The sequence below is a fragment of the Manis pentadactyla genome, chromosome 1 (genome assembly GCF_030020395.1).
Source record: "Manis pentadactyla isolate mManPen7 chromosome 1, mManPen7.hap1, whole genome shotgun sequence".
NCBI lineage: Eukaryota > Metazoa > Chordata > Mammalia > Pholidota > Manidae > Manis > Manis pentadactyla.
In genome coordinates, this window is record NC_080019.1 from 127,007,452 (window position 1) to 127,031,177 (window position 23,726).

Below are 23,726 nucleotides of genomic sequence, written 5' to 3' on the forward strand. Positions count from 1 at the left end.
CACAACTTCTATCCAGATAAGGGTTAAAAGATGCTCGAATTTTCCTTCTTTTCTATTAGAGGTGATAATTAGAGAAGCAGAAACCACGTCTCAGTGACAATAGCATTCTTGCTGTACTACCCACCAAGTTGCACCCCCAACACCTAGTCTTCTTTTTCTCCTAAAAGGAATGTCTTTGAATGACAGTAGGTCAGGGCCGAGGGCAGTAAGTGATTTAGGAGAGTGAAATAGGAATGCAGTATTTATCATTTGATTATCATTTAAGCAAGATTAAGAAGAAAAGTGTGGACACATTTTTTTTTTTCTAAATCTTATGGGGGGGAAAAAATGAGCGCAGTTCCCTTCAAGAGTTAACTCCTTCCCGCCCTGCTTTCTGAAAGCAGGAAGTTCCAGTCGTCCGGGATTAAGTGACAGATTGTGGGCACTGATGAAAGGCGAGCTTGAGAGGTGGGGGAGCCCGTGGCTCGCACACAAAGGCCCGGAGTTCCCTGGCCGCGGGCGGCCCGGCCCTGGGACACCGCGGCACTCAGAGCGCCGCGACGCGACAGGAAGCGCCTGCGGCTCTTAGGGCTGCCCGGCCCCTCTGTTGGTGGCTGGGAGAAGTTAGTCACCCGAGGCCCGACCCCGGCGAGCTTCCGATCGCGAAGGGGCCGGGGGGATGGGGAGGGAGGAAACCCGGTATCGGGACCGCCGGGAGGAGGCGAGAGGAGCGCGGGGCGCGGGGGCGCACGGGGAGCTGAAAGCCCTTAGCCGGTAGACGGAGTTGCAAGGTCTGCGAGGCCGAAGTGCACCGGCTCCCACAGGGCAAAAACTTGCGTCAGGAACTTCCTACCGAGGGAAGGAGACGCAGGAGTGAAGGAGGCAGGAGAGACTTGAAATGCCTCAGTAACTTTAAAAACATACCAAAACACCCCTTCAGGAGATGAGGTAAGCCGAGGTTAGCCAACCCTTATTGGTTGTGAAATATCAGACAAACCCGGAGCCTCTGCGGCTTTAAATGAGGCCGAGGAAATCTGTTTTTCTTACCCGAATACTTTTTTTTTTTAACCCCTCGCCCTTGCTCCCTCCTTCGTCCCTCCTTCCACCTCTCCGGGTCCCTGCCTTCTTCCCGGTCTCCCTTTCCTCCATCAACCCCTTGCCAGCCCTCCCCCATCTGATTAGGCGCGCATTGGGAAGGGTGGGAGTGGTGGGGGAAGCTCTCCCTTTAAGAGGCAGCTTGCAGTGACGAATTGTTGAAATTGCCATTGCAGGATGGCATGCCGCTATAAATTCATTGTTCCACCTCCTCGCATCTTCACAGCGCTCGCACTGCTCTCCGCGCTTGCAGCAGCGGACTGGGGATGACGGCGGGCAGGAAGACACTGCATCCAAGAGACGCGGACGCGCCGCTTCACTGCCTAGCCGCAGGCTGCCCCTTGCATTTTTTGTTTTAATTTTTATAGCTTTTTCCCTCTCTTTTTTCCCTTCCTCCTGGGTCCAGTAGAGTCAAGGAAACCCACAAAATACGAAAGGAACGGGGCTCCGGAGCTTGGAACCCCAGCTGCCTGCAGGTCCGGAGCAGCAAGAGGGCGGGAGGCCGCACGCACCAGTTGCCCGGCTGGTGCGCGGCGCCTTCCTTACTTTTATTGGTGCAGCGTTATTGGCTGCATTTGAGGTTGGATTTGGATTTTGACCATTCTCTACTATTTGCTGAATCTCCACGGCCCGACTTTTCTCGTTTTTTATTTTTATTTTTTCTTTTTCCGAAGAACGAATCCAAACATTTTCCAAATCAACAAAGAAAAGTTCGTACGCTGGCACAGCAGCCTGGACAGGCTGGCCCTGCTGCTGGGTCCCGTTCCAACCGACACGACTCAACCTTGCAAGCAAGTGTGTGTGTGCCCCCCATCTCCCTCCCCTGTAACTTCCACAACGAATAACAAATACCCGTAAAGTCCCGTTCCCGCAGCCCCTCCCCGCGGGCAGCGCACTATGCTGCTCGGGTGGGCGTCCCTGCTGCTGTGCGCGCTCCGCCTGCCCCTGGTCGCTGCCGGCCCCTCCGCGGCACCTGCCCAGGATAAAGCCGGGCAGCCTCGGGCTGCTGCAGCGGCCGCCCAGCCCCGCCGGCGGCAGTGGGAGGAGGCGCAGGAGCGGGCCGAGCCTCCCGGCCACCCGCACCCCCTGGCGCCGCAGCGCAGGAGCGGCGGGCTGGTGCAGAGCATCGACCAGATCTACTCGGGCGGCGGCAAGGTGGGCTACCTCGTCTACGTGGGCGGCCGGAGGTTCCTCCTGGACCTGGAGCGGGATGGCTCGGTGGGTGCCGCTGGCTTTGTGCCCAGAGGAGGCGGGCCGAGGGCGACCCGACGCCACCGGGGCCACTGTTTATACCGCGGCACAGTGGACGGCAGCCCCCGCTCCCTGGCTGTTTTTGACCTCTGCGGTGGTCTCGACGGCTTCTTCGCGGTCAAGCACGCGCGCTACACCCTGAAGCCGCTGCTGCGCGGGCCCTGGACGGAGGCAAAGCCCGGGCACTTGTATGGAGATGGGTCTGCGCGGATCCTGCACGTCTACACCCGCGAGGGCTTCAGTTTTGAGGCCTTGCCGCCTCGCACCAGCTGTGAGACCCCCACGTCCCCTTCAGGGTCGCGCGAGCCCACTCCTTTGCACAGCAGCCCCTCCCTGCGCTGGGCCCTGGCTCCGCAATTCGCGGACCAGTCTGTAGCCTCGTCGGCTGGGGTCCAGGGACCACAGACGTGGTGGCGGCGGCGGCGCCGCTCTATCTCCCGGGCCCGCCAGGTGGAGCTGCTACTGGTCGCTGACGCGTCCATGGCGAGGATGTACGGCCGAGGCCTGCAGCATTACCTGCTGACTCTGGCCTCCATCGCCAACAGGCTGTACAGCCACGCCAGCATCGAGAACCACATACGCCTGGCCGTGGTGAAGGTGGTGGTGCTGGGCGACAAGGACAAGAGCCTGGAGGTGAGCAAGAACGCGGCCACCACGCTCAAGAACTTCTGCAAGTGGCAGCACCAGCACAAACAACTGGGGGATGACCATGAGGAGCACTACGACGCGGCCATCCTGTTCACTCGGGAGGTAGGTCCGGCCTGGGTGGGTGGTCTGAGCTCTGGTACAAGGAGGTAGGTCAGAGCACCAGCTTGGGGGACGGCCTTGCTTCTGCCACAAACTGCCTGCCACTGTGGATCTGCTTAACTGCTTCTTGCAGGAAACCCACCCAGCCTCCAACCCTCCTGCTGTACTCAGGGCGGCCCCAGCAGCAGTGCCTGCCTTAAATGGCCAGACCGGTTTAGGTGGTCAGGCAGGCAAGGTGTCTCCAGTATAAGGTAGGGGTTCAAAGATGCATAAATATAGTAAGAAGGGCCGAGGGTGCTTGGGAAGATGTACATAGCTACATGGGAAAACGAGGAAAATAGGTTTGTCTTTGGAATCCTGGGTCTTCTACCTTCCAATGAACCCAAAAGCATAACTGTTCAACCTTGATGGAAAGGGCTTGATGGTGCATACATTGCAGTCACTTTTATTCATGACCTTCATCTGTATGTCCAGACCTTCATACTTGAACGTCTTCTGTGACTTAAACTGAAGGAGAACTTTCCAAAGGAAGGACTCTTTTTTTCAGTCTGACTTCCTGATTGAATTCTTACAGGTCCACCTTGTGGAATCTTGGTTCCTGGGGCAGAAGGAATGCAGGAAGGCTAGGAGGATATAGAAACCCAATCTTGTGAGGTTCCTTAGCAACTCCTGTGCCCAGCTGCCCAGGGCACCACAAGCCCTTGCAGCTGCCAGAGATGGGGACATCCAGCTTGCAGGTTTGGGTTCTGGATGAATATGTTTCTGAAACCCCAGTGTGGAAAGATGTGGGCAAAGAGTCAAGACAGGAGAAAGGACTGTTTTCCCAGGATTTCCCTCTTTTAAGGAAGATGGTTAAAAGTAGGGAAAGAAATTGATCTTCACAGGCCCAGAGGTTCTGGGAGGAACACAGAAGTTCCGAAGCACAATCGTCAGACCACCACAGAAGTGTGACATTCAGACATAAAGTCTGGGGTGGTTTTGAGCCTGGCTTGCTCAGAGCTCTGAAACTCAAGTTTTCACAACTCTATTCTGATTGGCAATTTTAAGTCATGCCTTTCTGATGTCTGGTAACGATCAACTTTTGAGGCTCATTCTTTAAGGGTTTGAGATCTATCCAGGATAGATGAAGGCTTAAAAACTTTGAAATGTTATGCAAAATCGTGGTATGAAGGGGAGCACCCAGACTAGGATAGGAAATTCAATAATACCTGCAGGAGGTTTCAGAATCACACTGCTCCACTACCTAATTCTCCTATTTTTACCAAGTCACCCCTGGTATGAAGGAAAAGTGTTGATAAATTTGGAGTGGAGAAACACTTGTGGTTCCTGGGGTGAACGTAAATGTAAACCACATGTAAACAAAGACTTCGGAGGGCAGCAGTTTAGGGAAAGCTAGGCAGCACACAGTGCTATGCAGAATGGAAAATCTTTCTCATTAAGTGATCTCCTGGAAAACCATCCTTTCATTTCTCTGCACAACATTAATCTTTGAAACGAAAGAACATTCTTTTTGTAGCCTTCTGTGTGAAGTTCTGTAAAATTATCCCTTTCTTACTTGGGTTCCAAGTCTTGTTTTTTTTTTTTTTTTTCTTTTGGTAAGCAACTTTTCATGTCTGGATTTCTTGCTTTGCTACATCATAAGAGCCTGCCAAGAAGAAGGCTTCAGAGAGTTTATGGAAGGAAGTTCCCTCAAGACAGAGGAAAAAAAAACACTTCAGTAGGCATACTGCTCCAAAGAGTAGGTCATTTTAATAGTTCACTTCATTTTTCAACACAAATGTACATTCCATTTTTAAAAAATAAATAAAAATTGATAGGAGACCCATACTTCTCCTTACCTCCTACCCCCTATTTTTCCTAATTGCTTCTCAGAAAAAAAAAACAAACTAGTCCGTGATTGTTAATGGTCTGAGTATTGCTTTTTCTGGGTTTCTTTATCATTTATAGTTGGGTAGTTAACAATTCCTATTTTTCCAAGGTCTGAAACGTATCAGTACATTTTAAATAGATAATAGCTTAATGGTCTATCTTAATTTTAATAAGTATTACAGTGACATATGGTTTCTAAGCTAGTCTACAGATGGAAAATATTTTACATAGGCCCTCCCTGGCCACCTTGCCAAGCAGAAGCATACTTTTAGTAAAGCAAATCTCATTTAGTTTGCGGTTGGGCCTCTGGTATATACATCTAACTTGATGAGAACCAAATATTTGAAAAAGCATGTGTATTATGAATACATATATCTAATTTAAAAGAGTGCTGTTCATTAGGGGGACTGAGAACAGTATAACAAGACCCTTATGCAGCATTCATTTAAGAGTATTTGTAAATATAAAGTTAATCTGTACCTACTACTTCCAAATGTGGAAAACAGGAAGGTTAGAGGAGAAATTATCTGAGCTCTCCTGTCTCATGGAAATCAGATATCTGAAGACCTAAAGAAAAACTTCCATGGGTTTTTTTTTTTTTTCAATGAGAAGTCCCCAGAATTGGCACCAGGATTCTACTTTTACAACTCTGTTTTGAATGTAAGAAGTATGTTGCTTAGCAGCCAGATGCCAAGCCATCAGATCTATGTTTTGATGGGCTCAGAGCACTGTTCAAATTTAGTGTCCAGATGTCATCTCTTAAATTGCTTGTTTTTCAGACATGAAGCAAATGTGTGAGGATATGTTTTCCACCCTTGTTTAGTAGCTGAGGCCACCTTGAATGGTGGTGTTGAGGAGTCAGCAAAACAGTGCTAGTAATTCATTTATCAAACCAACACACTTCACTGTAAGGACTGCACCCCAGCACTGGGCACTGCTTTAATCAGAGAAACTTAACACCAGACAGTTTTCTGGCATAGGAGGTATTTTCATTCTGGAATGGCATTTATGCTGGAATTTACACCACTTCTGCCATCAAATAGTAGAAATCCAGTCTCCTCAGGACTTTATTTTGCTCTCCAGAATCCCTTCCTTGTTCCTGGCTTCCTCTTTTATTTTAAAATAGTGGCTTCAAAGACAAACTCTTGAACCCATTTTGGATACCATCTACTCTAGAAACAAAGCCTACCTGCTTGATGACAAAGCAGGAAATTATTTAACACCACCTCACTCCAAGCTTCACTCTTTCATGGACTGGAAAACTGGCTTGAAACTGAACCAGCTACAGACTACGCAGTTCTCTCTCAGCTAACACGTCTTCTTATGCCCTGCCCTGTATTGCTGGAGTAGGGGCCCCACAGGCAGCATGCCTCCTTTACCAGCTGGCTCCTTGTTAGGTTCTGACAACTGGGGGCCCTAGAGGAGACCAGAAACTTAGAGGAGGAAGAACTGTGTCCTTGTTCCCACATTGGCATGTTGGCTGGGTTGACTAACTCAATTGCATATTTGAGTTCAAATCCCATTTAAAGTCAAAAGTGAACCAACCCCTAACAAGGGTTCGTAGCCTATTGGTCAACTCCATTCAATAAAAGGATATATAATCCAGAAATGGGAAGAGTGGGAGCAGCCTAAGCAGCTCTAGTTGACATTTTAAAAATAAATTGTGAATTGGAAGCCTCCAAGAAAGTAGATCTTAAATGTTCTCATCACAAGAAGAAAAAGTTTGTGATGAATGTTAACTTACTGCAGTGATCATTTCACAATATACATATATATCCAATCATTATGTTGTACACCTGAAACTAGTGCAATGTTATGTAAGTCATCTACTTCTCAATTTACAACCACATAAGTAAATAAATTATGAAGAAGATTCTGAGAGGTGTAAGTTTTTTAGAGACAACATACCACAGCACACAGGACCTGTTTCAGTGTACTCACATTTGGCATATGCCTATGCATGTCTTCTATGTTTGAGGCAGCAAGATGGAAAATGCCTGGTCCCTGCTCACCTGTGTTTATCACCAGGGGAGAGAAAGCAGAGACATGCATAAATCACTCCAATGTTAGGAAAATTCTGATAAATGCTGTAACAGTTATAAACAAAATCTTTGAAATGAGAGAGGAGGAGCAATCAATTCTGCCTTTAGATCTTTATACACAGACTTTATTGTAAAGGTAGAATTGATTTGGCCCTTGCCTTGAAGGATGAATAAATTTCATATGGATTCAGCAACCTTTATTGAGCATTTCTTACGTACTATCCACAATCATAAGCCATTTTACAATTAACCCTTTCAGCAATATGCAACCATAGTATCTTTATCATAATTTGTGTAAGGACCTTCATACAAAGAGAAACAGATAATCTTTTTGGAGTAACAGCTGACAAATGGCAGAAACAGGGTCATCTAGTGCTCTCAAAACTAAAAATATAACTAATTTATTCAGACATTCAGTCGGTTATTAATAATAGAGAGGGATTCAGAAGTTTTAAAGTGGCCCTTTTCCCAAGAATCATTTAAATTTGGGAGGAATCTTATAAAATCTGGACTCTAAGAAGGAAACTGACTGCAGAATATAGGTAGGGAATTTACAGGAGACAAAGGGACCCATTAGACACCTCAGGTGATAGTCCAAACCAGAGGACTAATAGAAAGAATGAGAAACAGGACAGCTACCTGAGATGTTTGGTAGATGGAGTCAGTGACTTAGAGTGACTGGTTAAATGTGGCAGGTGAGAGAGGTAAGTTAATGATGGCTCTATGTTTCTGATCCAGCATGTCTGTTTTATGAAAGTTCTTTCTCAATGCATTTCGTATATTTAGTATTCTCTAAATTATTGAGTTTTACCAAATACTCCATAGATATAAAGACCATGCTATGTTAATTGTTGCAAAAACAGGAATTTTCTTGAGCAAGCATAGATTATGAATGTGAAAGATAAAGTAATGTCGAGAATAACACATGTGATAATCTAATAGTACCATGGAGAAGTAAGTCCAGGAACTGAAATGTATAAATACAGGTTTGGATTTCAGCCTCACCAGTCTCAAGCTGGCTTTGGACACTTACTGCTTCTGAGCTGTAATTTCTCAATCTGTATATGTTTTCATTTAATACCAATACATGTATAGCTGGACTCTAAGAAGGGGTCCATTCACCTGGTTTAAACTCCTTGCATTAATGATGAAGCAACTTTGCCTCAAGGCATATAGATGACTTACATAATGATTCTTTCTAATAGAGTGAGAATTAAAAAGTCATCTATTCACATTCTCTATCTCTAATCAACTTCCATTCCCATTCTTCAAAATGACTCCCTAGCATCTATTTTCCTCAGTCCCCAATTTGTTCCATCCTTCCTTCCCCTTCTTACCTCACATTTACTAGAGAAATTTCCTATCTTGGAACTCTGGTGCAGACTCTCTCCAGCTTCCCCTGATGCCCTCCACCCAACAAATCCTATATACTCCAGCTGCAACAAACTTATCATTCCCAAAACATACCGTGCCTTTTGCAATTCTCTGTATTAACCAGTCTTCCCTTGTTAGATTACCCTTCCTCTAAGACTCTCAGACTTCTGTCCATCCCTCAGGATCCAGTCACCTCCTTTGAAACACTTCATTGATTCTTTCAAGGATCACTTACCGATTCCTCTTCTGCACACCCTGGACAGTCTGTTCAGAATAGCATGCCAAAATCTGCTTTCCTCCTGCACATCTGTTTTGCTCACTAGATCATGATGTTTCTTAAGGTACAGGATCATATCTTACTGATTCACCACAGCATCAGCACTTAGCACAATGTCTGGCAGACTGCGGGCACACAATTGTTCCAGCTGGGCTCCATATGTTTGGTATTACCTCGCTATATCCAGAAGCATGGATAGAGATTGTATAACGTGGGTCATTGTAATGATCAGACTAACAGACCCCATTAATGTAGTCTCAGCTGAGATCCCAATCAAGAAAGCTGTTTTGGAAATCGCTTTACAGGCAGCCAGAAAGGCAAATGACACCTCAGGTGTCGCATCCACGGGATAAATATGAATTACAGTGGGTAAGTATCGGTTTGTAACACTTAGGACTAAAATAAGTGCCATACCAGATTAATTCCCCTATCATTAATTCCTCTTTTCACAGGAACTGAGTAGACAGATCGATATCCAAGGCCAGTTAAATCCTCTTCCATGCCCTTCCCTCCTGCTCCATGCTTGCCCTCACCAGGTGGCGATTGCTATAGAAACAGAAGTTGCTATTATTTAACTCCAGATTCTCCTGTACAAGGTATCCAGGCTTACTCTGGTCTGCTGTTGCTACAGTTGTGATGATATCTGCACTTACCAGATATTCAATGTATTTCCTTTAGCTCCTTCTGTCAGAGCGTTTGTGCTGCATGAGAGGCCAATCTTCTAGTCAAGGCTAGAAATACTATAGCTCCTGTAATTTGTAACACTTTGTACATTCTTATGTCTATTTGGTTCCCACCCAGTACTGACCACTGGGATTTCCCAAGTCCTACTATCCTCTGGGCATTTGCTTCTCAAGGCAGGATAGTTTGCTGGCTCCCTGCCCCCCAGTCCACCACAAGGATATGTCTGGGGTACTATAAGTCCTTCTAAATTCCATGGTAAATCACAGATATTACTATAGTCATAATCCTCTAAGTGGCCACACCTGGTGGATGTCAATGACCTCCCTATCAAATGTTCTTTGATCTTGCTGACCACCCTTTGCTCTACTTTTGAGTTAGATACAATGTCCCAGTCATGTCTCCTGGCCAATACCACAAGCCCATAATTAAATCTCTGCATACTCTTGCAACCCTTACATTTGACTAAATCTTCCATTGCAGTTCTGTCTACACCATGATGATAAAATATTGATCCAACATGAAGAGAACCATCTTTAACATTAACAAAGCTAGAGCTTGCCTTCAGATCTAAGCTAACCAAGCAGGAAAACTCATCAGCACTTTAAATGCATTTACCTCTTATGCACATACTGTATATGACTCACATTTCTTCAGTATACCTTGCCTCCAGATTCAGAGATAGATGATAGATAGATAGATAAATGCTATTGCCTGAATAGTAAGGATTACTTCTGCTCTGAATTAAAATCTAAACTTCAAATAAGGTTTATACTTATAAATGGTGTTGTAAGTCACCACCAGTAAATAGACAGGAGTGTGATGTACTGTACTCACTAATTTGATGCACAAGTCAAGGTTCAATACATTGGAATGAACGTTGGATCACCAAGAAATACAGGCTTTCATTGTAAATTTTGAGAATGGAACAATAACTGGCTGCCAGTGTTTGAAATTGCAGGAGTGAAATGAGAAGGTTGCCAATTTATATAACTCTAGTTACAAAAATATGAAGAGGGTGGCTCTTCAGTCAAGGCGTTTAATCAATGTTGTTAAAAAAAATAACTGCTTCTGTTCATAATTTTGTCACATGCACACATTTCCATGGCAAGGGGCCAAATGCATTTAATGCAATTCAAGGATGAAAAGGAGAATTGATGTCATCTAATGAGTAATTGATCACCAGTAAATAGAGAGATATTAAGAATCCAGTTTAAGCTATATGCAAAGCAAGAGAGCCATTTCCTCTTGCTGTGGCACTTCATCCAGGCTTTTGAATGGAGTAGGAATCAGAAGGGAAACAGTTCTTGGATTTTATTATTTGAAGATAACAAACTCCAAATTGTGAAGACAAACATAAATCTTCATTTAAAAAAAATTCATGTGTGCAGAAATAACCTATAGTATCTAGCAGTTCACTTAAATTGTGAGTTGGGTCTTTGGTCTTAAAGCTACTTAAAATGATGGGGGGAAAGTGGATTAAAAATATATTGTACTACATTATTCTCTTAGAGACTATTTATTATGCAAAAGTGTGTACCAATTTCAATTTCAAAAACTACTAATTTGTTCTCAACAGCTGTAATTTGAGATCCCATGGGATGACATGTGAGGATACACAGGAAACTTTGGGAGGCTATTGCTGGTTTGGTGACTTGATTCACCAAGGCTACTTGTCAGAGCTTTCTGCAGCTATAATAACATGGTGACAACAATGTAATTCATCACAGCTGGAATCTCATAATGTGGGGAACACAATAAGGACCTGAGAGTGTACTAGGGAGAAGATCATAGGGTATATCTTCTAAATAGTCTTCACCTTGGCTGGATTTTTATGGAGCAAAATAGAAAAGAGTTAGAAGACAATGTTGACATTGAGGTGGTAACATTGGTTATATAGTAATAACATCTTGCACTGACTTTTAAAGGATTCAATCTAGTTTCCTATCCAAATTACTGCCAAATTTATGTTTTGCCACAAATATGTGGCTGAGGTTTGCCCCTCTGATGGAAAGTAAATGATTAGGCCAGGCATCTGATCAATTTAGCATGAACTGAGGGCAGGATATTAAAGCTTTCCTAAGCATGACCATATGTGAAGGGATACATGACATATGTGTCTGCATCTATGCAGGACAGCATTGTGATGGCTGCAGCTGCTCTTGTAATGGACGAGCTACAATCCTGTGACATCTTTTTTTAAGTCCCCTCATCCTTCTGTGTTTCTGGGGCCCAGAGAAGCTCACAAGAGTTGGTGCCATTAGTTTGTCTTTGGAACATTTCCAGAGCTGAACAGGTGCTACCATACACATAGACTGATCTTGCCCTTTGGAGTGAACAAGTGGCTCTCCAAGGTGGCTCCTTCTGGATGTAAATTGATTTTAATGATTTCTTTCTCCTGGGCAGGATTTATGTGGGCATCATTCATGTGACACCCTGGGAATGGCAGACGTTGGGACCATATGCTCTCCAGAGCGCAGCTGTGCTGTGATTGAGGATGATGGCCTCCACGCAGCCTTCACCGTGGCTCACGAAATTGGTATGCAGTGCCTTTTCTCTTCCCTTGCCAAATCAAATACTTGTAACAGCTGCAACAGGAACCAAAACGCTTGGCAATTAATTCCAGATTCCTCCAGGTTCTGATGTACACTATGGATTACATCTGTTAATGTTTGCAATTTCAGGGTTAACTAATAAGGGAGAAGGAAGGCAAACTCAGGCTCACAGTAGATGTTTCCCTTTGGATGGTGTCATTTAAAAGTTTAAGAGAAATTCACTACTGCCACTATCTTTTGAAGCATCCATAAATGACTCTTAGACAAAATTTGTCACAGTTGACTATGGAATGCAGAGATGTCCCTCAGCTAAGACTCAAGACTCTATGGACTCATGCAGGGCTAATCATCTTGCAAAGAAATGTATCATGTTTTATCCCATTGTGAATAATGATAGTTGGCTCCTGTCATAGGTAAACAGTAGTTTATGGTAAACATTCCTGGCTCATTTTTTTGTTCTTTTTTTTTTAATAGCAGAGTAAATGAAACCAAGACCAACAGTCAACAGGATTCATTTTCAAATGTCACTTATCACATTTGTTTGTCATAAGAAACACATCTAAACCCTAAAACTATAAATTTAGGACCAAGTTGATTGTTGAAAAATGTCCCAGCAGTTAGTAATGCATACTTCCTAAGCACTGACCTAGGCTACTAGGTGCATGAGAAATTGGTACTTAGAATTAGACACATCTGGCCTCAGTTCTTGCTAAAAGTACGTTCTGCCTGTGTCACATTGGTCTGATTATTTAAACTCTCTAAGCTTCAGTTTTCACATCTGAAATACTGTAATAACAGTGCTATTTAGTGGAGATATTTTAAGGACCAGGTTGGGTATGTTACCAACTGTTATTTATATTCGCATACACTTCTGTTTTGCTTCTTAATTAACAATTTTATTTACATTTTAATGTATGTATCATCTTTTAGCATCATCTTTTTGGAAGTAAAATATGGTTTGAAAATTATTATTGAACAGATTTAGTTTTTAACCTAAAACCATACTTTTTAAATAGGAATTAAAACTTTTTCACATTCCTAGTCGGCAGAAAATATTTCACAAGGTGTCAATGTCTAGCTGCTATGCTGTCTTTGAAGAGTTAAAATAACTTCAAATCAAAGATAATGGCAAAAGTCAGTATATTGCAGCAGTAAAATAGAAATCAGAAGTTAAATTTCATTTCTTCAGTATTAATCATGACCTTAATTTTCCTGACACTCTTCTTACCATCTAAGAAAAAAGATACAAACATAAAGTCTTAACATAAATAACCATCCCACAGCACCATTGATAATAATTCAGTTAAACATTTTATTAATGGAGCTTCATCAGCTTCAAGATGAAGTCCCAACTCTGTCTCCATGTTCTTTGTTTCATCTCAGGCAAGAGATTCACTGAGTCTCTATTCCTTCCCTGTAAAATGGACTAACAATGAGGCCTGAAAATGTTTTTAAAACACATATGCCATTTGTGTTTCAGGACTGGGATTGTGCCTTCACCTGTCTGTCACTCATGCCTGTTAAACTAACTGATAAAAGTAAGACCCAATGTAGATCCTCAATCAATACTAACTGCATATCTGTGTGTGTGCATGAGTGAGTAACTGGGAGTGACATGAGAGCTGCCTAAGGCAGTGTTCTGATTTTGCAGTGGAAATGATTTAGAAAGTACATCAGGAATTAATCACTGTTACTCCGAGTGAGAGAAGTCCCCTCAGACAGGTTCTAAACCCCTGGGTCGGAGGAGGCTGGTTCATCTGAGACTGGGTAGAGGAAGGATTAGGAATAAGCAGCAGGGTTGAACTGTGGCATTATCCAGCCACAAGATTATAAACCCTAACTCCTGGTTTTCTAAATAAGAGATTACAGATTCCTTAAAAGAAGGACTATTTCCTTCCATTCTGTGGTGATCCTTCTTCACACACTGGCAGCATCTGGGAGGTTGCCCTGTAAGAGAGCCACTGAGTCAGTAATGCAGCTCCCTTGGGAGCTGGTCACCGGGCTGGAAGGAGAAACAAGCATCCCCTTCCCCACCCCTCCTGAATTCCTGGGCCAAGGGCTTGCACAGGCAGGCACAGCAAGCCGAGAGGTCGGAAGCCAGATGCTGATGAGAACAAGCATTTTATTAAAACTTTATATGTATAATTAAGAACTCTCCTTAGTACAAGAACACTGAACATAGTTTCATAAGAAAACAATATTGGAGCTATGTGGGCTTCTATAAAAAAATCAAACCTGAATCTTTAGTATATAGGACTATGTCCTATGTTCCCTTTAATTTCTATTTACTTCTTCAGAATTCTCTGCAATTCACTCTCCAGTCAAACACTGCCTACTTAATTTCCCTTTTTGCATTACATTTGGCCTAACTTGAGAAATTTAAGGTCTGGGGATAAGAGAATATGGATTTAATTTCTCTTTCATAAAGGGATCTGGCTTTCATTCACTTTATTTTCTAATTGCTTTATTATCCTTTAATTTCACTTTCTGCCTAAATATTGTGCACATGTGTTATAAAGTATAAGCCTTAAAAATTTAGAGACGATACTAAATTTCCTAACCATCTGTATATGATTACAGAGTCTTGCCTCTGCAGCCCCTGGGATTTTTGGGTAATGCCATTTGCTGATTTGTTTCCAGTGCTTTATTTTTAAGTTGTTGCATGAGGCCATCAGTCCAAGCTAACCATGGTCTGGATTCTAATTCTACTCCATTCTTACATATTTCCTCCCTTTCCTTTTATTAGGCATTTGCTACTTTCCATATTTGGGGGTTGTATGTACGGCTATGTATGGTTATCAAAAATGACAATGTGAGACCTTGGTTTTGCTAGAATGTGAATTTGCTTGAGCCCCTTCCAAAATGTTCAACTTTCTTTGTGCACACAGACGGTGCAAATATGTTACTGTGCTCAAAACATAGGCTGGGAAGAAAGTGTCCTGGCTGTTCCCATATTTTTTCTACCTTGTTCTAGAAGCAGTAAAATGATGTATTTGATTAAGAATAACACTTTGATTAACCAGCTTAAAGGTTCTCATTGAATCTCCCTCTTTCTATACATAATGGTTTAAAATAAGTCATTTGAATCAAAAACGTTTGGTCTTTTACCCCCTCCATCTAAAATATTTCCTGCATTGAGAATTAACATTTAAAATAGAGGCAAGACTGAAGTCTCTATCTTACATCTTTTCTGTCCATGGTAAAGTCAGAATTAAGGGTGTTAAGCATTATGAAAAGTGATTCTTTTCATGCACCACAAATTAACTAGAACACTTCTCTTTTCCCAATTTTTTTTTAGAGAAAGAGCTAGGTTTTAGAGGTACACAGTCAACTGATGCCAACACAGGCTTCTAGAAAATAGATTTTGATGAGTATAAACTTTATAAAGGCAGTAATAACCTGCCTTCCTCCTTGTTTGCTATGCCCACATAAACACTGACTAGAATGTTAGGACATATAAGAAAGCTAAACTATCAAGAACACAGTCCCCATTCCTGTCTCTCCCTTGAGTGGTGGCAAGAACATGGTTACAGCCATTTTACAATCCAAATGTGGACTCTAGAAAGTTTTCAAGTGAAAATAAGTTTACATTTTAAGTTTATATTTTTAACTTGACGAACTTTTATTATTGGCTTATAATAAAAAGATTTCACCTGTTGCACACATGGTTCTTCAAAATAATAATCTTACTGATGATTGGCCAGCTTCTTATATGCTAGGGGGAACAACCTAATTTTATTTAGACTAACAAAATCCATAATTTTCAAACTTGCTAAAGCTTTGCCTTATAGTAGTTAATTATAAAATGTGCTAAGTGAGTCTCTCCACCATGAAAGGCTAGTCAGGCTTCTTAAGCTAATCAGGCAACTTAAAAAGTCAAAGCCAAATACTCAGCCGGAGGCTTAGGAAGTGGTTGCGACACAACAGCACGGCCGCCTGTGTTTAGCTGTGGTCAGAGGGAGTTTTCTGGCCGGTCTGCATGTGACTCTGCTCCCATGGATGATTAGATTAAGCAGGGCCTTGTTTTGAAAAGCTGCGGAGGCCCTCAAAACACCATAGACCAAAGCCAAGTGCCCAGAATCAGATGTCAGAACTGGCTGTGAGATGTGAAGTGAAAGGAAGCTAGGATTAAACTCAGTATTTACCTCCAAACCCATGGCTTTAATCAACATGAACTGAACATTTTTTGTATCCAGTGTGGAGCAGTGCCACACTGTGTCTTTCTTGGCTCCCAGAGGAAAGGTGGGAATAGGTCTTTACTGTATGTCCAGCATCATTGAGAGATTTAGTGTTGAGCATCAGTTTTGTTTTGATTTGTTTTTAAATCCAATAACCAATTTGTATTTCTCTAGGAGAGGCTTGTAGATCATCCACCACGTGTGTGGAAACCCAGTAAGCTGACGGTGGTATAAAAAGCAAATAAATCACACACTTAAGGCATGGTTTTTTTATGATTAGGAAATTTCCCTTTCTCTCCCAATTCGAAGGTATCTAGCAATATCAAATTTTATCAAAGCTACTGAAGACTAGAATAGCCATAAGTAAAAGTATAACAAACCGGGATATCAGCAAGAACAGATTAAGTTAGCTAACCATCAGGGGGCCTTTGGTATTGGTCAAGCATGCATTCTAAGAACTTCTCATCTTTCAATATCATAATATCATTTAATTCTCACAAAACGTCATGCAGTGAGTTGTATCAATGGCTCACCCAAGAGAGGAGAAAAGTGACACACAGAGACATTTCCAAACCTAAGGTGAACAACTCATGTACTGCTCAGGGAAAATCTGACCTCATTTCATCTGGTTCCACAGCTGAAGTTTTGATGTTATCCTTTAATGGTTTGTTAGTGTTCATTTTGGAGGAAATAATCCTGGATTTGTTTCAAAAGAATATTGACAGAGTTAATTATAAGGTGAAAAAATTTTTTTTCTTCCAAATTACATAATTGATACAACATTTACCATTATGTTTAACATTTTGAAATGGGAGTTTTCCTTCACTCCTAAATAAGCATTTGTGTCTGAAGAGATGTGGATGATCCAATTATTGGAACTCCTGGTTCCCTTCCTCAAGGATCCTGGATTCTGATCCCTTGAGTGCTACTGACTCACTTTTCAACCTCTGGCAAGACCTTCTTGCACCTCAATAATCCCAGCTGGAAAATTAGGTGAAATAAAAACATGACCTCATTAAGAAACAGATGCTCCATCCCAGCCGTGCTTTCTTAAGTAAACACATTACAGGGCTACTTGTAACATTTTTTTAGGATGTGGTGTTATGTCCCCTTGTCCATTGGTCAGTTTGGGGTCAGAAGACGAGAACTTGAAATTCTGTTTAATTTGCAGACAAAAGTTTAGAAAAAGAACCAAATTTCCTTCCTGAAGTTAATGTTAAAAGTCAGCCCTAGTCATACAGTAATTAATACCTGAATTAAATAAGAAGCCAAACCAACGTTTTCCTTTAAAGTTCAGATGTACAACATCTCACATGTTCTAACACCAGATTCATTTGTGAGTTTAAGGAGGCCAGGTGCTTTTTAAATCTATATTGTGATTATCAAAGCTGAGATTTATTTAATAAGATATTGTTATGCATTTAAAAAGACACCAACTTAAAAAGACAATTATCATACTAGAACAGTTGTTAGTGGATTCATTGTTTGATATTTCTGAGTTAACAGTATAATTCAGACTCTTACCCTATAGGTTTTGCTTTGACATAATTTACCATGAAATTAATTTCCTTAGTGTAATTCAAATAAACTCCTTCCTAAGGTTATTTTGTGTGGTGGGAACTCATTATCGGGACTGTTTTATTTATGACATAGCTTAATATCTATTAAGAGTAGATCAGTATTTTCTACAAAAGCCCTTCAATTTATACCTTGATTTTTAATAATGATTTCAAAAAGCAAGATGCAGTTCTGAGGACTTGGGAAAATACTAAATTAGACAATCACATTATTTTCTAAATTTCATTCTGTTATCTATGATATCTTTTTTTTCTATTTTAGTGTATAATTACAAATGCCATTAACAAGTGCACTCACTACACAAGTGTGTTTCAGCCTTAATTGCATCTGGATTTTAGGTGAGAGATTTCTAATCATATCAATCAAGAATTAAGGATTCACCAAGAAAGAGAGTACTGGAAACAAGACTGCTTACCTTAGTGAAAGCAAACACACTGCTCTTCAGTCTTTTCCATGTCTACTGATCATAAATGGTTCCAAATACAAATACTAATGCTTCCTTAGAGCCAGACTTTGGGACCTCTACTTTAAACCCTGACTGTGAATTGTGCCCCTAAATCCATGCCTGCCTTGTCTCTGCCAGTTTCACTGAGGGAGTTTGGTCCAGCTTCTGCAAATCTCTTCTTTTATAGGTAAATCTTTCAAAATTGTTTTGAATCCTCTTCACCCTTCTTTCCCTGTACTTTGACTTGGGAAAGAAATCTCTTTCTGTCTTTTTGATTATAAGTATTGCCTTTCTCTCTGGGTTTCTTGATTCCATCACCCTGCCTCCTCCAAAACGTCACCTCTCACACTAACTCTCTCTGTATTGCTATAAAAACTCACATAAGCAACACTAATGAAAATGACACCACCTTACTTTAGGAGTTGTAAATATCTTCTCTGGTACTTCTTTATGTTCTTCATCCGCTCTCTCACTCTCTGGGGACACATATATGTAAATCTCATGGGAGGATTAACATAATTATTTCCTTAGTATAATTAAATGTTGGAGAAATGCTTCATCTCCAATTCACACCTGAGATTTTAGATTATCTCTGTGGAAGATTTATGAACAAACTTTCACAGGAAAAGCTGGATGTCCTAGATGATCAGGGACATCATGATAAATTTTGATTCCCCTTTATAACATCTGTTTGACATCTACTGTTGTCAGCTACAACATTATATCTTAAATTTCCTGAACTCTGGATTTTTCTCTGTTAATAAGTTTTTAGTACCATAGCATGTTGGTCTAATGTGAGTGTGCCTTTAAAATAGCTTATGCTTTTCTATGGGTGCTGCCATTGCAGTGCTCAAAAGATATCGGCAAATTTCAGACTGACATTAGAGTAAGCTAGCGTAATGATCGGGGGAATCACATTTGAAAGTACCACCTCTTTTTCTGCTCACAGCCTTTAGTATGTCTGTCACGTCTTTCCTGAAGAGCATCCAAACATCCCTCACATTGATCTTCCATTTCCATTCCTGTCCAGCTTCTGAAAGGAAGTCACATGGGCCTCTCTCTCTGTGTCCTGGTTCCAGTGACTGTAGAACTGGCTGCCTGTTTCTTTGGGCACTTAAATGTTCTTCACATTGCCCATGACTCTCATTGCTTCTCACTGACTTTGGGAGATCTTCCAAAATTCACATCTCCTTGTAGCTCTTGCTGAAGTGGAACTAAGATTTGTTCATGCTCAAATGGCATTCTTTTCTTTGAGAATTTCTTGTAAGTATCTTCAGCAGCAATTAAGTTACACTGATAAATTAATTCCTTTAGGGAGCATAAGATTCACAGTATTATGCCACAAAGCATGCCAAAAGAATCACAAAAATACCCCCAAAATACTTTTAAATAAACTACTTTGCTTACCTAATTGCTATTTTAAACTATATGCCTCACCATTCTGTATGAAAAAAAATTGAGGTACTCTCCCAGGCCCCTCAAAGTGAATTTGGTGTTTGTCACATGGCCTGTATCTTAAATAAAAAATCTAAAATTCACCCTCCAACTCAAGGGAAAATACCTTGATACAATAGTAAAAATGTATATGGAAAGTACATTTACATTATTTAGATAGATTTTGAGGAAAAGCTGTTACTCCATTAAATAAATAGGAATATCTTATGTAATAGAATGCAAAAAAATAACATTTTTACATATAAAACTTGCATTTCAATACACATCATTTTGCAGGGGTCACCTCAGGCCACTTTACCTCTCTCTCTTCTCTGCCAGGGGGAAAAACTCAAGTGTGGAATTTTCATGCAAATCCCATGGTGCTAGCTGAAGAACAGTCCACATTACCAAAGTGCAAGAAGCAGAGTTCCTTCTCAGCAAGTGCTTGGTGTACTAAGAAACTTTAAGCAGTATTGAGTAAGACATGAATCAAAGGTTCTGCGAGTTCTTGAAAGACTCAAGATTATCACCCCAAAATTGGACAAGCTCCTGCCAGTCTTCTTTTGCATGTTACTTGGGACATGCTTTACAGACTGTGATGCACATTTATGCTATTGACCAAATAAAATGTGAGTGGGGACATGAGGGTTTCCCTCAGAAAACTTGCTAGCTTAGTAAGCGCTATTGAAGCAAATAACTGCATAAATACCATAAAATATGAAGCCTCAGAGGGTCACCCAGCCCCAGCCACTTAATTTCAGCTGCAACAGCAGCCAGCTGCTCAGTGGACAGTTCAGTTATGAGGTGTTGGTGATTTAACAAGTTGGCCCAAAGTCATTGGAATGTGGCATGCAAGATTTCATCTCTGTTGGGTTTTACTGTTGCACCCCAGACTTTTTTTGGAAGAAGAGCCAAAGTTTCTGCCTTTGGCATTCAGAAACCAAGAGAGAATGCAGTAATCACTTTTCTACAGTGTTTTCTATGTATGCTCTTTTTTAGAGTGTGGTGTATGACTCTATAAAGCTTTGCAAAAAACACTACTAGGATAACTTGTGTGCTTTTTAGAGTCTCTACCAACTGCCATCCTGGATATATCTTTTTAAATCTTTTATTAAGGTATTGATTTACACTCTTATGAAGGTTTCACATGAAAAAACAATGTGGTTACTACACTTACCTATATTAGCAAGTTCCCACCCATATCCTATTGCAGTCACTGTCCATCACTGTAGTATACTTTTTAAGAGTATTTTAGATTTATTGGAGAACGTTGTTTCCTCTTTAGACTATGTGAAAATGAGCCTTATGTAATAGAAAAACAATTCAGGCAGATTATAACAATTATATACTCTGTGAAATGATACCTTGGTAGAATGGAAATGACCCTGGGGTTTCAGAGAACGGATTTGGTAGGCTTACACACAAACACCACCTAGCTGAGGCCAATCACTTACCTTCCCAGTGTTTGTTTTCTCTCAGACTCTAACACTCCTTGATGGGCATCTTGGTATTTTAGACATTTCTTAGATGTAAACTAGTACATTTTCAAAATATGCCATTTATTTGTAGGACTAGTAAGTGTGCACAACTCACAAAATAACTAAAAGAAATGAAGGGGTGAGACAAGCTTACATTTGCATGGAACTGGGAAGTTACTAACATTAATTCTCTTTCTTTTTCTCTCCTAGTCATCTCTTACATAGCTACCTATTTACTTGGCCAAGAAAATAGAAGTCACTGACATTCAAAAGCCATCTATTAAGTATCTGCAACTTGCAGAACATTGAGTTAAATACAGAGGTTTCAATAGTGGACAGGGAAGATGGTCTTGGATCTCACGGGGTCTATGGTTGATCAGAGAAGGCAGAAAATTAGACAAGTAATCAAAATAATATGTAGTGAGGGCTATGACATAATCCCACAGTTGCCTTTTAAATTCTAGATTCTAAATCAGGCCTGTTTCTACAAATCTTTGAGCATGTGTGATCCAGATGATTATAGGAACATCTACTCCTCAGTGTAATTTTTCTGTTTTCCTCTAAATGTTCACCAAAAGTGACTGCTCTAGCTGCATGCAGCTTTAATTTCCCTGGGGGTCTAGTTGCTACATGAGAAAGCTGTTAAAATGAACTCATGTACAGTTGGGAGGGAAAAAAATCACATGCTAGTATAATTGTCACGTAAGAGTAGAAATGCAAAATCACTCATCAGTCGTACTTTCTGTATTCTCTCCCCTAGGGCATCTACTTGGCCTCTCCCACGATGACTCCAAATTCTGTGAAGAGAACTTTGGGGCCACTGAAGATAAGCGCTTAATGTCTTCCATCCTAACTAGCATTGATTCGTCCAAGCCCTGGTCCAAATGCACCTCAGCCACCATCACAGAATTCCTGGATGATGGCCACGGTATGTATTGCTCAGGACAACATAAGCTTAGAAACAAAACTTGGGATAATTTAAAAGGTTTCCTTCACTGTATCTTCATGGCGTTCATCATGCCCCTAAGAGAATGGTGGTTTAGTTAGTGTCAGGAAAGGGAGCGAGGGGACTGTCTGCTGGTGGGTAATGCCAACGACCTTGGTGGCATTATAGCTATGGTATTTTTGCTTTTGAATTGAAAAGTTCAAAAGAGAAGCAGTGTGGGAGACCACACAGAATGCCTAGCCAGTGCTCTGAAAGCCTGGCTTTTATTCCCTCTTTCACCACTAGCTTCCTGTGGGAATGCTGGCAGACATCTTGTTTCCCTGCTATTAATATGACTCTCAGAATTATTTGTTACATGCCTATTATAGGGGTGTGGAGAAAATGTAGGTGACAATTCTGTCAGATTCTCTTATGGCAGCATAAAGCCAGGAAAGGAAGCTTAGATTTGCATTCACTGGAAGAATCTGGTTTCACTCTAACAGCAGATTCTCCTAAAAGTAGAGTAAAAACTGCACAACAGAAAGAGAAAACAAGTCTGAACGGTGAGAAAACACTTTAAGAACTTCAAAAGAAAATCTTTGGCTTTGTCCGTTGGATACAGTTCAAGAGCATAGCATTCTTTGTTAAATTCTGTAAATCCAGGATTAGCGCTGTAAAGTACATAAAAATACTAAAGAAGTCGCAGTTTTTAGAAATAAATTCTGGCCACTTAAATAATCTTTGAAACAAGCTGTTGTTGATTTCCTGGCATTCCTTATTACTTCAAAAAACTAGAAACACAAGAGGTTAGAGTTGGGAGAGATCTTCAGAGACCACGCAGCTCAAGTTTCTCATATCACAGAAATTAGCATATTCTCATTCTGTTGTTTTCTCTTAAAAATGTGTCTCTTTCTAAAACTGGTGGGTGTATTGAACGTGACAAAATTCTTGATCATAATAAGTGTCCATAAAGCTATCTCATGATGTATGGTTCAAAGTTAGATTAAGAGAATTTGTGATAACTCTTTTCCTAGATCCACAAAATTTATGGCTTAGTATTTTCATAATATCTTCATGAGTTGGCCATCTTGAACTTGGGCTACATAATGTCAAAATAATTGATGAATTGAATTATTTTCAGACTAAAAGATATTCACAACACAGTTCTTTGGTATCTCACAGGCAAAGTCTGTTCTTGAACTCATTTTTACTATGTTAGTGGTGAATCAGTAATGTTTTAGGCACTTGCAGCTTTTTAAATTTCCTTTTCCTTAAAACAGTCCATGCCCAGCTTGGTTTAAAATTTCCTTCAATACAAAAGAAATGTTCTTTGCTAGTTGAAAGAACATCTCAATGTATCAAAGATTTACAAATAATACTAAAAATCAATGTATTACTCTTTTCATTTAGGCTAATGATAAAGGGGGAACTTTCTGTGTAGCTCACTTTACAATGCTGATTAAATGGTGATAAAGTCTTGAAATGAATATTTGCCTAATTATCTGCCTGTCTACACTGATCAAATCAATATCTAATGAAATCCCTCTTGAGTGGAATCTTAGTCTCCACTCTTAATACTGCTTTTGCTCTTTTTCTTTCAGGTTTTCTGAAAATGAAGTAACATTAATATTTTATTTCAGAATCACACATTACACATGCCAAAAGGTTGAGCTAAACTTTGAATCACTAAATGAATGGATTTAGTTGCTAAGGCAAGCAAATACTTATGGCTAAATGGGAACAAATTTTTTTTTCCTGTGCAAGTATTAGGTCAGCTAATTACAATGCTGTGCAGAATTTTGTTCCTTTTTGCCATAA

General features: G+C 41.0%; 1 protein-coding gene across 2 annotated transcripts in view; it reads left to right on the forward strand.

The window, feature by feature from the left end:
- The first annotated feature begins 563 nt into the window (after positions 1 to 563).
- The window catches only part of ADAMTS5 (ADAM metallopeptidase with thrombospondin type 1 motif 5), a 43,000-nt gene continuing 19,837 nt past the window's right edge, over positions 564 to 23,726 (forward strand). Inside the window, exons 1-4 of one of the 2 annotated variants that reach the window (XM_036875140.2) lie at positions 564 to 927; positions 1,251 to 3,075; positions 11,722 to 11,854; positions 21,744 to 21,911. In XM_036875140.2, coding sequence (XP_036731035.1) covers positions 1,972 to 3,075; positions 11,722 to 11,854; positions 21,744 to 21,911 — 1,405 coding nt within the window. In that variant the 5' untranslated portion in view covers positions 564 to 927; positions 1,251 to 1,971. Of the gene's footprint in view, positions 928 to 1,053; positions 3,076 to 11,721; positions 11,855 to 21,743; positions 21,912 to 23,726 lie in introns of those variants that run through there. The other variant, XM_036875139.2, reaches the window with a different exon arrangement.